The 20,067-nt window shown below is 36.7% G+C and overlaps 1 protein-coding gene across 3 annotated transcripts in view; it reads left to right on the plus strand.

The window, feature by feature from the left end:
- The window catches only part of LOC134540837 (allatostatins), a 510,609-nt gene that overhangs the window by 218,877 nt on the left and 271,665 nt on the right, over positions 1-20,067 (plus strand). For 2 of the 3 annotated variants that reach the window (XM_063383806.1, XM_063383813.1), the window contains one exon: positions 8,274-8,317. In XM_063383806.1, the coding sequence (XP_063239876.1) occupies positions 8,274-8,317 (44 nt within the window). Of the gene's footprint in view, positions 1-8,273; positions 8,318-20,067 lie in introns of those variants that run through there. The other variant, XM_063383816.1, reaches the window with a different exon arrangement.

Raw genomic sequence — 20,067 nt, forward strand, 5'->3', positions numbered from 1 at the left:
TCGGTTTACGGACGATAGTTTAACTTGACAACGTCATAAAAAAACATTGATGAAATGATTGCATACTTTTATGAATAAAATTGAATAATTTTTATTGAATTACCACTCTTTTGTATGGATACAAAGAAGGAGTGAAATGAAATCTACAATTTAATTTATAAATGTACTTTTATTTGCACTCATTAATTCAAATATGTTTATTACTTTAACGAACAGATTATTTTAAAAATAACTTTTATACGTGTTTGCTATTTAACTTCTTCCAATCTGTGTTATTCTGTTAAGGATAGGACGATGATAGGAAAAGTAGGAAACGAATGGGAGTGTTTCAAGTTTAATGTGCCTCGAAAAAGTCAAATCGATGGTTGTTCCATAGTCGAGTGGAAGAGAGATAGATGCGGCGCAAGCGTACAATGAGCGTAACGGGACAATGTGCGTAACGGGTCACTTTTTCGTGCGTGCAGCCGGCAGTTCATCGATTTATTGGACGTTGTCACGTCAAAAAAAGGTTTCCCTTCTGACGTTGAGTGAGGCAGGCGTCTCCGACGAGCGCCGATCCCCGGACCGTGACGTCATTCGCCGATCGCTCCCCCCCCCCCCCCCCCCGGCTCACCCGCAACCTGCTCCGGCCATTCGCGACAATGCGCGTCGGACGCGAAGACTCGACGAGGTTGTTCGTCGCTCTTTCTGTAGTCCTTCACGCTGCGTCATCATTTTATATTTTTTAATGAAAAATATCACAGATGTTTGTTAAATTAAAAGAAAAAAATTACACGTAAAAAAATTGAATCATTACAAAAAAACAATAGTGCTCGCATTTGTAATGGGCTCGTATTCTTACCCGGACATTTACCTATGTTTTTTATTGTCCCAGCACCTCCAATCAGAATAGTTTTCCAGTATTAACTGCGCACATTAATGAGCATAAAAACCCTAAATGAAGTACAAAAATTGAATATAAAATTATCTTTGGTTTTAAAAAAAATTATGATTAAATGTAACATCGATAGACATTATAAAATTATGCACCACTTTTTGTTAGAAATACTGAAATATAATCTCGGAAATGTATTAATACATGAAAAAATAACAATATACTTAATTTGTACAAAATAAAAATATATTTCTTGTAGTATCACAAACTACTAATCGGCAACTAGTTTATAAAAAAAAAAATTAAAGTACAGACTGGATTACGATCCGAAAGCGAGTGAGGCGACAATATTCCGGTACCCTTTGCCATGGAGAGGAAGGAAGCATCAACAATGTTACAGCCGTTGCAATGGAAATAAAGGAAGTATCAACAATGCTACAGCCGTTGCCATAGAGACGAAGGAAGCATCAACAATGCTACAGGCGTTGCAGTGGAGATGAAGGTAGAATCAACAATGCTACAATCGTTGCAATGGAGACAATAGAAGCATTAAACAATGCTACAGCCGTTGCCATGGAGACGACAGAAGCATCAACAGTGCTACAGCCGTTTCCGTGGAGACAAAGAAAGCATCAGCAATGCTACAGCCATTGCCATGGAGAATAATGAAGCATTAGCCATTACCATGGAGAATAAGGAAGCACCAACAATGCTACAGCCATTGCCATGGAGACAAATATAGCATAAATAATGCTACAGCCATTGTCATGAAGAATACGGAAGCATCAAAAATACTACAGCCATGGCCATGGAGACAAAAAAAGTATCAACAAATCTACAGTCGTTGCAATGTAGACAACGGAACCATCACAATACTACAGCTGTTGCATTGGAGACAAAGAAAGCATCAACAGTGCTACAACCGTTGCTATGCAGACTAAGGAACCATCACAACGCTACAACCGTCAAAATCTCTATATAAAAAAAAAAAGGCCAAGACGATTTTTGAAAAATTTGTTTAAGGTGCAAACGGATTCCCCTTGGAGAATCCACGTACCAAATTCCACAGCTCCATATATCATTGTCTCTGCTCTATGCAAACTACAAACAACCAATTTTTCCTTTATTAATATAAATCAATGTTAACGCGTACTAATCAGTTTGTTTAATGTTAATAGGATGCCCAGGTTTACTGCGTGCAGATGCATTCACTTATATGCATGCCCAATGCCCACGAGTAGTGGGTGTTTGTGCATGAGCTGAAGCATTTCGAAATACAACCCGGATATGGTTGGCTGTTAAACGTTCCGAAAACTTTTGGGTGTGATACTAGGGAATGGGTATGCCAGTTGTTGCTTGGGGAAACGTCTTGTGTCTGAGAAAATGAATTCTAAAAGTAAATTACATATTTAATTATGTTTGTTTTATTATTGCGATACTATGCCTTACATATAAAATATTTGCAAGCCCACATTATAAAAAATTACAAGTGCTGAGGTATCTTTTTTTAAAATTTGATTTTCACAAATTTCCAACTGTTAAAAAAAATTGGCAATTGTAAATGATAACAAAAAAGATTCAATATGCATTGAAATATCATTAAAACAGAACCTCATTTCAAATAGTTTCTAATTTTTAAGTATATATTTTCAAGTCCCTGCTTGATGTTTTACATTTAATTGCATTTCAGCACAGAGAGCTTTTTGACGTGCATGAAAATTATATATTTTATTTATTCGACTAGGCGGAATAAAATTAACTTTATATGTTCTGTTTGTAAACGTATTTTAGTGTTTACTTGGCTTGCTTTTCTATTTATTAAATGTCTGCCAACAGTACAGCTTTGAGGTAAATGAATAAAAACATACAACAAACACACACATTATTTACGGGCTAGTAGACGAACAACTGAACAACATTATGTAAATACAAATAAATGAATAAATAAATAAATATATATATCTGCTTTCAAGCGAAAAAATAACATTATCACAGTAAAAAAATAATATATAAAAATTAAATTATATTAAATTAATAGTGCCTAAAAGTTATTGTTTTATAAATAATGTAACACATATTCTATATACAAAGATAAGTATATAATTTGAGAACCGGATATTACATTGATATAATGGCGTCAGGGTCGGGTATATTTAAAAGACTTACATTTGCTCTACCAACGTTTGCTTTTCCATTGGCTGATTTCTAAGTGAGGACCTTTTGTTCTTGTAAGTTGCCACCACCTGAGATTCGCTTTCACCTCTTCTAGCCGGGCATGGTTGGCTCACAGTCGTAGAGGGGCGTGTCCAAATAACTGCGGCCCAATCATGAGCCCAGTGCATGATAGCTTGCGACCCAAATATTTCTAGACATTTCCATACAAATGGGCCACATATTACCACGAATTTCCTTACATAATGGAGTGAAAAAGTGGTAAATCCATTTTTAAAACAAGAAAAATCTTAGTCCACAAACTAGTGACTGTGTGTCATTTCTCTTATGTCCGCCACACGGTCATATAGTAAGTTCTGGCAACTTCCAGTCCTTATCCTTGGTGAGACCCAAACCGCTTAGTGGAGCTCTCGGCGGCTAGCGAACTAACGGCGCTAATAGCAGTTATCTCTTTCTCTAACGACTGACTCTGCACGTGTTTCGGATCAAGCTGATTTTGTTATTCATCGATTTGGTTGTAGGTACAGGCAAATTTTATTAGTGACTTGAAACGCAAATTGAATCTTTCGCAGAGCCCACAAAAATGCTCGAACAATCAGATAGCCGGACAGTAAGAAACGTCACTTCATGCAGAACAGCGGAGAGTTGAGCAGTCGGTGGATAAAAAAAAAAGCCCTTAGCAAGTCATATACGTGTTCTGAGCATGCTAAGTTACGAGTGGAAAAGTGTTGATTACTGCAGACCGTGAAACTAATTAAAATTATTGCAGATTATGTCGTGCAGTGGAAATACTTGACCGGTTTTTTAGTTGAATTTGACTGTTAAACCGTGGGTTAAGGGACCCGCCTCGTCAGGGGTGTATGTGTGTTAGTGAGGCGGGATGATAAGCGCGACGCTCGAGGGTATTTCTATCCCGGTGTCGCCTCTAAGCGCATGGCCCTGAACTAGCGCGTAGTCTTCTCGTCATCACAGGAGAACTGTGAAATTTGAACGGTGACCGTAACATTATATGGCCGAGAAATGAAGATAAAGGTGTAAGTCCCTTAAGTGCTTTCAAGAATCTGTACTGGTTGTTTTACGTCTAAAAATTACTCTGAAAACACTCGTTTTAGCCATTTTAACTCTTCTAAAAATACAGTTTAAAAACTTAATCCGTAATCAAAAGTACTTTCAGGACCTCGGCGAACTCTTAAATGCTTCTCGTAAACAGACCCCACTGGGATATCTTGCGTTGTTTTGAAATCGCGTTGTTTTTCCTGAAGCTCTGCGCACCGTGTGTGTGCCCGGGTGTACAAGGGCCTTAAGCCACGGAGCTCAGCTAGTATATTAATAAAGACTGTGAATTAATATTAAAATTTCATACACAACATTTTTTTATGAATGAATGGTTCAGGGGCGAAATGCAGTTTTACCTGTGTACGCGGATATCCTGCAGCTCCGATTGTCTTGTTTAGTTTCGAAAGAGGTTTTTGTTCACTTTTTTTTTGACTGACAGTTCGTCTACATTGACATCGTCCGGGGCTACGCCCAGCTCGATATGCCATCACACCCCACCACTCCACTCCTTCCCTGGCGTTTGAATCTCCCGCCGACATGTGTGTGTGTGCGTGTGAGAGCGCCGCGAACCACAGGAAGAGGGCGCAGTAGAATCAGTGCTTCGTACCCCTAAATTATTAGTAATTGGATGTTTGTAATTCGCTTTTCTTTTTCACCCCTGTTATTTTCATAATATTTGTCATTTCAATAATTAACGTAAATTTTAAGTGTATTGATTAAATATCCTGCAGGCCGCTAGAGACGTAGACTTGCCGAGGCCATAATGCAAAACCGATCTTCATCTTTTATTTAGAACTGCATAATAAATTTATAATGTAATTCTTATATTTTATAATTCTATGTAAGAAATTAAAGAATAGTTTTTAGGGTTTTCTTGAGTAAGCCTCGGCGCAATACGGCCCGAATAACGGTACCCTCCGTTTGGCGCGCTGCGTCATTGTCTAGCCACCCCGACGGCCATTGCTCGCCCCAGTCAATCTCTAGCGCTCACCGAGGTAGGAAGCATGCCGCACTCCGGGGACTTCAACTTTGATATTCAACTGATCCGGTAATTCTGTCAACTCGTAAGTAATCTAAAACGTTTTCGTGTATCCCCGGGGCCTACCTCGGGAGCCGACTGTTTGATTAATAGCTGTTAACTCCGGTAACGGGACTTGAAACCTTCGCGAACATTCTAGCACGGCCACGTGGTGGCCGGCCTCACCTAAGCCTATTGCGCCGTAAGGCTTTTGACTGTTAAACGACGAGACTAGGAGAGTATGTAAGGAGTTATCGTGCCTATGTGTATGCAAGGCCAATAAAAACCCAGACGCGTAACTTGTGTTGTGATTGGCCACGTGTGTGTTACCCGAGTACCTAGGGGCGTGTGGGACGCCTTAAGAGCCCACGGTAGGGATTAAAGCGTGCCCGACGCTGAGAGCGGGCTGTAGGTCTGGTTATCGCATAGGCAGTATTCGGGGGAAACGGGTCACGTCTCCACACGGGCGACGTCACGCCCTGGGGTAGGAGTCTTGCCGGGTCCACGTGCCCCTACACGTGGTGGCGCCCATTAAATTACAGCCTAACATCGGAACAACAACCCCCGGCCACGTCAACATATATGTATATATTTGTATTAATTGACTTATTCAATATCCCGGAGTCCTTACCTCCATATGGGATCTACAGAACAAAAATTGAATAAATTGAATAAATAAATAAATAAATAAATACTTTCAATATAACATTGCCTGCAAAAAAACACAATGTGGAAACAACTGCAGATAATTGCACGTGGATTTACGTCACACAAATTAAGACTACTTAAAGTGACTAATTGATTGCGTCGCACATTTATCCACGTGACGTTTCGCGAGAGATTTGCGTCAGAGAACAGAAGACAAAAAAACAGCAGGAGATAAATTTTTTGTGCTTGCCGATGAAGTCAGTACAGAACAAACAGTAACTGTTTGGTACTTAAAATATGGAGAGTAGCTATATATTATTTTTAATTGAGATGACGTAGATTACTGATTTAAATTAACGTTCAATAACTTTTTAATGTAAAATTCATGTTCAAAACAAAGTTATCGTCACTAATTAGCATGTAATTATTACCTACTTGTTGTTTATGCACTATACAAGCCATTGAAACATGCAAATTATAAATTGACTTAATACTTGAAAAACTTTCAGAAATTTCTTTGCTTAGGCAATCATAAATGACACCAAGCAATTTTCAATGAGTTCAACTTAAGAATGTATCATTTTTAATGTATGTTATTAAATCTCAATTTGTTAAACGGTTGAAACCATTACAGAAAATATTCTTAGAATTCCGTTTCTTTGCAAGGTTTTACTTGTTTCGACTTAGCTTGAGATTCACTTCAGGCTATTTTGAGTTTCGAGTTAAGTATGTTTTAATATGTTGGTAGCGGTTTTTCATGTGCTGCGAGTTGGGTTTGTTCGAAACAATATTTGTAAATCTTCTCAAAATTTAATGAGACACGGACATGGTTTTTCCGATGTCTTTTATAATTTTTAGTTAAAAATTCACTCGTCATTCGTCGATTCCGGCTTCGTGTAAGAATAAGCAAACCTCCTTCCATCACGCACTTGCATCAGATATTGTAATAACGACAATATAGGGAAACCTTTGCCAATTACCACTGGGCGAAGCGCGAGATAATATGCTGCATTGCTTTCAAGCTATTTTCACTCCACGCCGCGCATTGCTTTCAAACTATTTTTACTCCACGCCGCGCATTGCTTTCAAGCTATTTTCATTCCACACCGCGCATTGCTTTCAAGCTATTTTCACTCCACGCCGCGCATTGCTTTGAAGCTATTTTCACTCCACGTCGCGAATTGCTTTCAAGCTATTTTCACTCCATGCCGCGCATTGCTTTCAAGCTATTTTCATTCCACGCCGCGCATTGCTTTCAAGCTATTTTCTCTCCACGCCGCGCATTGCTTTCAAGCTATTTTCACTCCACGCCGCGCATTGCTTTCAAGCTATTTTCACTCCACGCCGCGCATTGCTTTCAAGCTATTTTCACTCCACGCCACGCATTGCTTTCAAGCTATTTTCACTCCACGCCGCGCATTGCTTTCAAGCTATTTTCACTCCACGCCGCGAATTGCTTTCAAGCTATTTTCACTCCACGTCGCGCATTGCTTTTAAGCTATTTTCACTCCACGCCGCGCATTGCTTTCAAGCTATTTTCACTCCTCGTCGCTAGATGCCACCACTATCACGCATCTAAAACACATTGTAAAAAAATAATGTAGTTACACTCCACGCCACCAGGTTCGCTGACATCAAGTGTCTCTCGTATTTCTTTCCGAGTTTCCCATATTATCCCTATTACAATACTTGCTCGCATCTCTGAAATTCCACAATCATGATCTTACAAGAAAATTCCATCCTGGGGTCAAGTTTTGCCAAAGCAACCACAGGACTGAGCCCAGGGTTACTTACTACCTGTGGCTATGCAGGTTAACCTTAGTCAGACATTTTCATTTATAGTACGTGTCCTCTTATGCCATGCCGTAATTTGTTTGTTGTAAATGGCAAAGAAATAATCGTGTAAAATTACAGATATTTTTACATTTGTTCATTCATATAAAAAAAAACTGTATTAGGCTACTAAAAAATTGTGTTTGCAGTAATTCTGGGTATGGATTATTACCCGAGCATTTATGCTATGTGTTGTCCCAGTACCACCAGTAAAAAGTTATTTGTATACCGTTCCATGAATAGCTTTATAGTATTAACTGCGCACCTAATAAGCATAACACAGCAAAATGCATTACAATTGTTTAATATTCGATTAATATGTCCGCGGTTTAAAAAAAATACGCTTGAATGAAACATGCATTAAAATATAAAAGTATGCGCCAATTTTGGTAGTAAATACTCAGTATTATCGGGAAAATTGTATTTCATATATGCAAAAATAACCATAGAAATGTTTTGTACAAAACTCTATCTTTCTGATTTCAAAAACAATATTTTGTAATAATAATAATAATATTTTGTGCTATTATCTACATATGTAATTTCTCGTTTATTTCATTTGTGTACAAATTTATACAAATTTTTTCAATAATTCCTTAATATTTCTCCTTAATATCAATTTGTCTAAGGAGTTTACAACAGTTAGGTTAATCTAGCTGCTTTTTTTTTCAGGCTTTCAATCGTTGTGGCTGTTGAAAAGATGAATATATCGATGGGTAAGTAGTAACCAACCAAACTACCAAATTCTAAAATAAATCAGAAATTAAACTAGGTTAATTTTGAAGTTGTGTGTATATGTTGCATAAAACGAATTTCGCCAAAAAAAAACAAAATTACATTTTGACATCGCAAACCACATAATATGTTATAAGTCGTTTATTTTCTTTTCATTAAACGAATTCAGTTTTTGACTGTTTCAGTTACATGTTTCATATCATAGCAAACATAATTCGAAAAATGTAATACATTGCTATGCTGTTAGTTGTTGCTTTCTTTTATGTATTATGCCGTGTTAAACAAACGTGTTTATAGTTATTCTTACAGTACGTACACCAGTATAAAAATAACGAAAAAAAGTTTATCCTCAATTATAGTTTTTTTAGAAAACAACACAAATAATAGGTAATCATGACTTATAACGCGTGTACATAAGTACTACGAGCACTATGATTTCCTTTTGGTTTTAACGAGCGATGAAAGACGGGAAGTGGAAAACAAATCACGGATTAGTTTATTGCTGGGTGTTTATTTTTATTTTTAATACGTGATATTCATGATGTCACTAAACGAGTCTGGCTACAAAAATAAACATATTTCATCAATCTAGAATGTTTTGATTTTTTTTTTCCACGCAGGTGTCGGCGGAAGATATGGCGATCTGTGTGACAGGGTATGTGGAGCAAGCCGTGTCGACCTTGAAAAAGAAAAGGGGGAGGGGGATAAATGATTTCGGGATTCGCGCCCGCGCGAAGCGTAATCAATCATCACCCGTGATAATTATCGAAACCCTGGTGGCGCTTACGTGGCGGCTGGAAACGGTCACAAAAAAAAGTAATTAAAAAAATGGGGGATGTGTAGATGGAAAAACTTAGCAAGCGCACCAGATAAACCACCCACAGGGATAAAGATAAGAGATACGGCCTTCATCATATCAGACGTCAAAAAAAAAAAAAACACACACACACAAGGTTAACTCGATGTATGAAACCAGACGTGGGCACAACGTGTACTAAATTAAGGTCAGCTCGTTAAGAGGACTGTATCTGTGCTGGCGAGGCGGGATGATAAGCGCGACGCTCGCTGGTGCTTCTAGCGCGGTGTCTCCTCTGGACTGGCGCGCAGTCTTCTCGTCGTGCATCGAGCGGCGACCGTAACATTACATGGCGGAGAAATGAAGATAAAGGTGTAATGCAAGTCCCTCGAGAACGCTGTCCACAGAATTTGCTCTTAGAGGCGACATCGCGCTCGAAGCACCAGCAAGCGTCGTTCTTATCATTCCGCCTCACTGACACACACATACTCATGGCTAGGTGAGCTCCTTAATCAAGGATTTTTTTTTTCCTTATTGAAACCAAACTTCTAAAACAAGCACATCAGAACGATTTAAACTTTAACCAACTATAGGTAAAAAAATATTGATGGTCTAACACTAGTCACGCTGCAGCAGAAAAATCGGACAGATAAATGAAATGCTCATATATACATACAAATTGTGCTATGGTATCTTTAGCCGTTCAGTTATCGATCCAGTCTTTTAAAATCCTGAAACTCAAACGTTGCAATCAATTCAAGATGTAAACAATCTATTAACATGATATTATTTTAAGTTTTTTTTTCATGTCAAGGTAAACATATTATCTCCCAGACATTCTATACCCTGTTGCGACCACATATTCACTGACAGGCGCTAGTATGTTGCCGCCGCGAGGAAATAACTTTACTATTTCTCGCGGCCGACTACAAACATATTGATAACCACACCAGCTGACGTGTGTTCGCTTCGAGAAGTAGCCCAGGCTAATTCCTACGCCACGTCGAGTCTAAACGTTTATCACGGAAGCTATACTGCATGGTGGATAAAAATTATTTGAACTTGCAAGATGACGAGGCCTAATCCCCCCCTTGACAATACTCGCTTCATGATTACACATGTGAAATTCTTCCTGGAGAGTTCTTTCTTAAGCTGTCGAACTTCTATGATTAGCTTTTATACAGCTGGGGTTTCAAGTGTAGGATAGGCATTCACTCCACTGATTGATACCTGCATGGAGAATGATTTGCGACAAAATTTAAGTACAAATCTTCGGCCATAAGCAGGTATAGCTGCTAGTGAAATATCAATAAATAAATAAATGGGTGTGTGGCCTACCAAACTTCACGAGATAATAGCGATAGAAAAAATTTTTAGGTACTCCAATGCAAGAAACACGCATAATTATGCGTTGAAAATAGGCCTTCATTTACTTGTATCTTACCATGTCTTTAATGTAATAAAGGAATGAATTAATGGATTTATGACAGCTAAAAAATATGGTGCATAACCTAATATGAAATGTATATACAAATCGTTACAATTTTATTGAAAACACCGGGTTAAAGATCAGAGTTTGAAAGAGTAGAGTTGCGAATCACGAGATGCGAAAGTATATGGAAGTATGAGAAAGTATGTAAATGTTTACAAAAGTATTGGAAAGTTTAAGAACTTATGCGCTGCTGCTGCCATCTGTAACCGGCTGTAAAGATGTTACAATTCAAAACCATTTCTTTTAATCCCCGCATCTTCGAGAAATATTCGTTTATTCGTTACACACGTCACTCACATTAACTCCATAACCAACACACTTTCGAGATCCTGTGATTCTGATGTTATGTACTTTACCAGCTGTAAAAAAAAATAGTGCGTGGAGTCCCTCCGCGCGGAAGAAGTGAAACTTCGTAATGTGGAAATGAAAATAGGAAGGGGTAGAAATTGAGTTTTAGTGAAATCATATTGTTTCTTTAAGACAAACTTTATTAACATTGCTTACAATTCACAATTGATCGCATCTTTTAATTATTATTTTCGAGTGGAGAAATATCCAAATCTATAACTTTTACAATGGGATTATGATAACTGGCCTGTAAAAGGTATACTACGCGCATGTGTTAGAGTGCCACGCATTCACTCTCGCTCTGTCTCTTTCTATTCCCCCTCCCCAGGAGCGTATAACGTTTAACGCGACATTGCTTTCATACCCCCTCCATGGTAGCGTTAAATGTTTAACGCAACCTTGTTGATAGTCGCATTAGAAGTTTCATTTCAAAAAACTCTTCTCTTGAAAAAATGTATAACCACCGCAAGTCGCTGTTAGTATTTCGAACATCCAAGATGACAGGGGTTAATCTCGCTCGACAAATTCACCCGCAACAGTAATTGTTCGTCCTTGTCCGGTTGGGGGAAGGGACTAGGGGGTAAGGTTTATAAGTTTAACGAGCCAATGGCACCGCAGGACGTTAAGAATAATGTTTCGCAATCAACACGACTACGGCAGGCCGGGGAGCAAATGAGACAACATCCACCCCCGGGGTCAGAAAACCGCTGACGGCTTCCATCCAGCCCGGAGGGGGTGGGGGAGGGGGGGGGGGGGGGGTGTTTCGACGTCGAAAACAGGTCGGTGTCATCACTGGCTGGGCTCGGTCATAATCGACTGAGTCGAGGGTCGTCGTCTCTTTTCATCAACCCCCCCTAGCCGGAGGGTAGGATAATGCGAGACGTACCGCAGCTGTGTTCGTAGCGCTGACGTCAGACGCATCTTCATTATCGCCCACGCCACTTGCTTAGCCCGTCTATCGTCACGATCGTTAACGTGGATGATGCCTCAAAAAGAAACAGAATATCTGTCGGGCGAATTACATAGATTGGAATGTGACACGGTTCTAACTTTGAATATATATACTGTATAGAAGTCGCCAGCCCAGGTTAAAATTTCTAATACGGTTTGAGGTAGTTGGTTAATTCACCGCCGCAATCGCCACCATCTCTAGGGCATCGACTTGTGGTGGTCCCTAGCGGACAAGGGTCGAACTCTTCAAACACCCCTTCCCCCTCCCATTGAACGACCTTGAGCTGCAGTGAATGATTGGTGGGGGGTGCGGGGAATGACAGCGGGCGACAGTGCTGCGCTCTAACGTGTAAATAACAACTAAGACGATACAGGGCGTTACGGCAGCGCCCTGTAGCGTAGAAGTTCCCAAGCTGCTCATCATACGCTCCTGAAAAACGTTGAGTAAATCCTATCCACTCGCGACTTCTATACAGTATATATATTCAAAGGTTCTAATGAGAGTAAGCTTAAGTTTTTTGGAAAATGTGATGAGTTTGACGCTCGCTGGTGCTTCTAGCGCGGTGTCTCCTCTGGACTGGCGCTCAGTCTTCTCGTCGTGCATCGAGCGGCGACCGTGACATCACACGGCGGAGAAATGAAGATAAAAGTGTTTTACAAGTCCCTTTAGTGCTTTCAAGAATCTGTACCGGTTTTTTTTTTCGTGCATAAAATTATTCTGAAAACATGAGTTTTACACAATCGGATATCTTGAGTAGTTTTTTAAATGGCATAGTAATTTTTCTGAAGTTCTGGCCAGGTATGCGGGAGGTTTGGAAACCGAAAGAAGCATAATTGGCTTCAAGTTTTATTCCATACATTTTTATTGTTTAATGTATCAAAAATTTGCTTTTTTTCTAAAAAAAAAGCAAAAATTGCAATTTATCATATTTTCGAAGATCATATAAATAGTGTTATTCACATTATTATTATTACAGTTAAAGTCATTCCTACAAATAAATTTATTCGCTTTTTTAAATGATTCAAGTAATGGGGAATTTTGATTTAATACAATTTTCTGCACATACGCCATTGCAGTTTTTCACTGTTCGTTATGAAAAAAAATTTTGAACAATGCGAAATGAGAAATAAAATTGAAAACATAAACCCACAGAGAAAAAGCCTAAATCAACTGATGTCGAACGGATGAACCCAACGATGAAACTAAACATGTATCATGATCAACACAACGACTACAGCAAGACGAACCCAGTAGGTTTCCCATGACAAAACAATTGCGACATTTATGTTACCTACATTTTATTACTACACATTTCAAAAACTTTCATTATATTAAAACGACTCCAGGATTCATACCAAGTATTGGCCGAACATCAGCCATGTACCAAATGAAAGCTCTAACCTTACTTACTAAAACATACTGTTCAGAATTTTTGTCTGGGCCGACAATTTTAATGCCGACGGACAGCAACAAGATCGCGCTCTTAGTTCTCCTTGCATGCAATAACCTCACCCGCCCATTACATACCTTGAAACAACCATTTTACTTCTCCGTTCAAGAGCTGAAATATAAAAATCCAATTACGATGTCCTAAACGCAAGATGTAAGGCTTGTTATTTAACTAAAACAATTAGTATTTTTTAATAGTATTTTCTAAATTATTTAAGGTCAAACAAGGTACATATTTCAAAAACTTGCATTATATTAAAACGACTCCATTACTCATACCAAGTATTGGCCGAACATCAGCCATGTACCAAATGAAATCGTTGTTTTCGTATTATCATTGCGTTGTCCAGGTTTGTTGTCTGTCCGAATTTACTGTTCTTGTTGAAACTGTCTCTCGTTGTTAGCTCACTGTGTTCGTCAGTGCTGTTAATTTTTATGACTAAATTCCTTCCTTGAAATTCTTGTGCTGCCAGATATTTAAAGTATGAATGTGTTCATCTGTGCTGTCATAGTTGTGTTTGTCCATAATACCTGTTCAGTTTCATTGGTGTGTCCAACTGTTCAATATCAGCTGATAAATGCTTGTTCTCCGTGGGTTTGAGTGTTAATTTTTTGTTCTTATTTTGAATCCTTGAATTCCCTTCAATGACAAACAGAACAAAACTGCAATGGCGTGTGTCTAAGAAAATTGTACTAAAACAAATTAATTTAATACTTAACCACAAATAAATGACGAGAATAATTATTTGCAGCAGCCTGTCATTGTTAAATTCGGGCATTCTACTAAATTGTATGCTATGCTTTAATGACGCCATATTTTGAAAAATAACAATAAAAGAATTGTCAATGCTCGAAGTTTTTTGAAACCAAGATGGCGTTTTCAGTTTCTAGCTGTACCACCTTGAAGCCAGGTTATGTTTAATTAAAATTTGCATAGCATATTTGTTGATAGGGATGGATCTCACAAATTGATTCAGAATGTTAAAATAAGATGAAATTAACTTCATTTTCGACGCGATTTCGTCTTATAGATCGTGATGCCAGTTTGAAAAGTGAAGTGTAACGAAAAATAGTATATATTTTGAAATGTTATAAAATATAAACTGGGAAAAGTATAATCAAGCTGCACATAATTATCTGTATGTTTACGCATGTACCATTTTAGACAGTTTTTTTTTATATTTGCACGTCATTACAAGCATTAGACAAGTTTCTAGAATTTTCTATTTCGGGTGACTCATCTACTTTGAGAGCAGGTATAAGACAAAAGCGTTAAGGAATTTGGCTGAAGTACAATTAATTTTTTTGCCGAAAATTATGCGCTTTTAAAATTTGTTTCCAAAGTTTTAAAACGTTAACGATATAACAACTGTTTGGCGAGATGACCAAGAATAGTGCCAAAAAGGCATATGGCGTATTTGTACGATTATAATGGTATGAAAACACTATAAATGTAACAAAATATTGTGACGATTCCCAAAAGATGCCAATCGCCGGCGCCTAACGGACCAGACTCTACAGGGAGAGGAAGAAATCCAAGATGCCGGACGTCGCTCAACCTAGAGCGAGTGCAGTAATTAATGTGTAAACATCTTAGCTCTCGGTATACAGCATTTGGCAGGAGTAATAACGTGAAAATGGAAAAAAAAAAAAGAATTCGATGAACCGGAAACGTGTCGCAAATATAGCGGACACACGTGCAGCAAAATAAACCCGTATATAGTCACTTTCGTAAACATTAGGGTACATACCAAACGTATTGGTGTGCCAAGTGAAACTTTATGATAGTGAAACTACCATGGAATATATTTGGTAAGCTGAAATATCCATAGTAAGAAAAATTGATTGTCTGTAAAGTCGGTTTACGGACGATAGTTTAATGTGACAATGTCATAACAAAACATTGATGAAATGATTGCATACTTTTATGAATAAAATTGAATCATTTTTATTGAATTATCACTATTTTGTATGGATACAAAGAAGGAGTGAAATTAAATATACAGTTTAATTGATAAATTTACTCTTATTTGCACTCATTAATTCAAATATGTTTATTACTTTAACGAAGAGATTATTTTAACTATAACTTTTATACATGTTTGCTATTTAACTTCTTCCAATCTGTGTTATTCTGTTAAGGATAGGACGATGATAGGAAACGTAGGAAACGAATGGGAGTGTTTAAAGTTTAATGTGCCTCGAAAAAGTCAAATCGATGGTTGTTCCAATCGAGTGGAAGAGAGATAGATGCGGCGCAATTGTACAATGAGCGTAACGGGACAAAGCGTAACGGGACAATGTGCGTAAAGGGACAATGAGTGATCCTTTTTCGTGCGTGCAGCCGGCGTTCATCGATTTATTAGACGTCACGTCAAAAAAGTAATCACAAGTGTTAAAATACGAAAGAAAACTGTCATTACAATGCTTATGATATATTCCCATTCTAAATTCCCAAGAGGCTTAGTAGCACAGCTGTAGATTGCGAGCTTGATAACCCTAAGGCACGTGTTTCAAACATAGTCACAAATTTTCTTTTACTTTTATTAATAACATAATATATAATATAATTATATTATAATAATTTTGAATCAGCTAAATAAAGTTAAGGTTTGTTTGCAGTAATTATATACAGAATAATTTTAGTCGCTTAGGCAAAACAAAATACAAACATATACTTAGTGTTATAATACATGTTTTAAAATGTTTCAGGTTAATATTTTGGTAATTCCATAGAAGTATGTGTGCGGAAACTTTATGGTATTAACGATTTAGTGAATTTAATCCGTATGGACAGTAATTTTTTTAAATTACTTGTCGAGAATCGGGTACAAAGTCAGGGTTAACTTTTATCGGAGCCGTTTCTAAAGGTTGTTTCCTGCTGCCATCTTCGTTTGATGGTAGCAAGCAAAGTTTACGATTCAGGCAGCGAATTCTAGCGGCGGGCGCAGAAAGTGAGTGTGTGATACGCGTCCATAAATTTTGGTATGTACTTTTAAAGTTAATATCTTACTGACCGATATTATATTATTCACGCTCGGCATTATTTTAAACATTTTTACTTTAAATTCCGTACCAAATTTTAGTATAGTAAGTTTATTTGCAACATGAACTTCATGAGAACAAATGAAATTGCTCGTTACCGCGTTTAGATGTTTACACATCTCTGGCTATCATTCAGACACTCGCTTACAATTTTTTTTTACCGTAAAAAACGACGTATTTGCGTTAAAAACTTACGAATGTGTCTTGATACTGCATACCCAGTTTTCCCCCCATCTGTATATCATTTATAATGCTTGACCACCAACTTAAACAAAAAGAAGAAAAAAGACCGCTGTTTCAACTATTGTTTTGTTCACTGCCACCCGAATGTACGTTGAACCTTTCTTGGTTCAAGGTTTTTAGTTGTATTTGGCGCGTAAACATGTTCCGCATAGTAAAACCATTTCGTTAGGTAATTCATGCGGAAGACTTTGATGGATAGCGCCTACACTACGTAATTTTTTGTTTTATCACGGTGCAGAATGAAACACTAAGTAGCCTCGCTATGACGTCAACTAGCTGTAATTTATCTACGTGACACCTCAAAGCGGCCATAGGTCGGAAAACTTTATGATGTATGTTTTGATTTTTTCCCGCAGTGTCCCGAAATTTATCTCTACTATCATACTACTTGGGAAAGAAAATGGACGAATGATAGGTGAAGGGTGGGAAGCAATTATACATGATTAACTGAAATACCTAGCTTTGCCCGGGCTGTATACAGGATGAATTTTTTTTTTAAATCTTACTTAGATTTAAATTTTCTTCATAATTTTAACGTCAAGTGTGCAACATTTCATCATGAAAAAAAAGGGGGGGGGGGGGTGATAATGTTTTAGGGTTAGGAAAGGGAAATGGGGGTTGTTTCTCATAATCTCATGTTTTCAGTGAAATTATGTTTCTTCATTTAGATGTTGAGGTTACTTCCCCCCTTTTTTTTGTACGTGAACTGTTCAAAATTTCACCAAGGAGAACGAAAAATCTGCGTCAAGCAACTTTATGAGGCCAGAAAAAAGGGTAAGTTGAAAGTAATTTGAATTTTATTTTTAAGTGTGAAAAATGTAATTTACACAATTATCCTTAAAGGGGTGAGGAAAGTGGATTAGGTAGTTATTAAAATATTATGTATTCAATTTATTTATTTATTTTATAAAAATTAGATGTAGGATATATACAGTAATTTCCTTCATTTGAACATCAAGTGTGCAAGATGTTATCAATTTGTATAAGTACTATGCTTTAAGAGGTGGTGTAGATGGGGATGGTTGTTCTAAATCTCATTTAGACAATTTGATGTGGATAAATTTGTAACTAAATGTAGACAGTAAATCTATTCTTAACTTGAACGCCAAGTTTACCAAATTTCGTCAAGAAGTACCAAAATACTACTTTACGGTTAGTAAGGGGAATTAGGGGTGTTTTTTTTTTTTAATCGCGTGTAGACAGGGAGATGTAATGTTTTCTTTTAAATCTTACATAGACAGTTATACATTTCTCTTAATTTTATAAGCCAAGTGTGCAAAACTTCATCACAAAGTAAAATAGGCTAATAATTTTTTTTATGGGTGCAAAAGGGAGTTGGGAGAGTTTTTTTCTTCATTTTGACAGTGACCTGTCTCTTTTTTAAGAAATAAATTATATACTAATTTACCCCTTATTTTGAATATAAAGTGAACAAAATTTCCTCAATTAGTGTCAAAGTACTGTGTTAAGTTGTAGGAATGGTGGATCGTTTTTTTCTCTCTTCATAATTTCATTTAGGCAAGTGACCTTAAACTTTTTTATAAATTATATTTTAAACAGTAATTTTATTATTTTGAATTTCATATTTTTATCAAGAAGTACCTAAATTTTGCCAAAAAAAAGTAAAAAAGGTGGATTTTATTTTGGTGGGGAGGGGTTGGTTTTTCGACATTCCCCTTTATCTATCAATTAGTTAAAGAAAGTAAGTTCCCTCTTAAATTGAACGAAAAGAGTGCTAAATTTCATGTGCAAAAATTATATTTGAAGGGAAATGGGAGCGTAAGGGGGGGGGGGGGGGGGGGGGTTCGCAGAGGGGGATTGGGTGTTTTTTCGAAATCTCACCTAGACAGTTCAAGATCGAATGAATGTTTTAAGAACGCATACGGGACAAACAAACGTTCATACATACATACATACATACACATACACACACATATATAAAACAAGTGTTAAAAAAGTTACCAAGTGTGTTTTTTTATTAGATTTAAAAGCTTTGTGTACGAAAAATTAAGGCCCTTACTACGAAATGAGAAACTAATTATGTTCTATATTTTATATATATAATACTTTGGTTTAATATAAAGTCTAAATAATTTTCTCTTAAGAAGCAAAGGCCCATCACGATACAGGATTTATTGATTTTATTTGATTCGAGTTTGTATCTTCGTTATATCGTCTAGAAAAGTTGCATCTGGGAGTTTACTGAATAAACTTGGTAAATTATATAAAGAGGAACCAGTATTTAGCAGTCGACGAGACAAATCTGTACTTACCAAATTGTTTTATGGCTGAAACATCCATAAGAAATACGCTTTTCACTTCGTAACTATTTCAAGACACAAATTTAAAAAATAAAAACTGAATATTTCTGAAACTAGGCTGTTACAATAATTTTCTAATAATCTTTGCGATACGTTTGTGTATCTCTTTGTGTGTGTCGGTGTGTGTATTCCCATAATGATTTTAATGAGTTTTGTAAAAAGTTGTTTGTTTAAATAAATGTGTTTATAGTTAGATTTTCAGTAATGAGAAATGCTTGAAATCATCCTGAGAAAAATATCACTACGGGTAAACCAATGAAAGCGACTTACCTCACATGTGATCACACTTAATTTATTAGCATCTTTTAGAAAAGTAGTTTTAATTACTAAGTCATTATTGAGAGCATCGGTTTTTATCATTGTAAATTCATTACATAAATAATCGGAACAAATATTGGCGAAGAGACTATATATTTATACTTTCTGAAATTGCAAGATTATTTTCGTGATGGCTACTTCAAAACAAACCTTTAAGCATATTCAAACGATTTATGAATAGACAAAACATCACACTAAGACGAAAATATTTAGGATTAAATGATGTGGATCGCAAGACAAAATTGATTTGTTTAATGAATTTATACTGATAATTTATTTACTATTTTATAACTCTTTTCAGCAAGTGAGTCCACTAACGCATCAACTTAATATTGTTTTGAAACTAAAAAAAAAACATTTAAGCAAAACATTTTTTAAATACTCTAATTTACTCCAATTAGGTAATTTGCAGACATGGCTCCAAACCTTATTTTAATTTTTGTTTAAAAAAAGACGCCTTAATTTGCAAATGAACTCAACCAAACATTACCTAAAAAAAAATTTGTCTGAAAAAATTAAGGAAACAAAATGTTTACTAGTAAAAAGGTACTAAAACTTATATTCGAAACCATAAACAAATTGATACAACTATTTTTCTCAAATTCTATGGTCGTTTTTCTTTATCAGTGTCAAATGTGTAAGTAACAATGTGATACATTAATATATTCTAAGTTATATCAAAGTGTGAAAAAAAAAAAATTAAAAATAACATTTGATTCACCCCACCAACGGATAATTTTCATATTGCACTACTTAGGAGAACCAAA

Source organism: Bacillus rossius, chromosome 17, assembly GCF_032445375.1.
Source record: "Bacillus rossius redtenbacheri isolate Brsri chromosome 17, Brsri_v3, whole genome shotgun sequence".
Taxonomy (NCBI): domain Eukaryota; kingdom Metazoa; phylum Arthropoda; class Insecta; order Phasmatodea; family Bacillidae; genus Bacillus; species Bacillus rossius.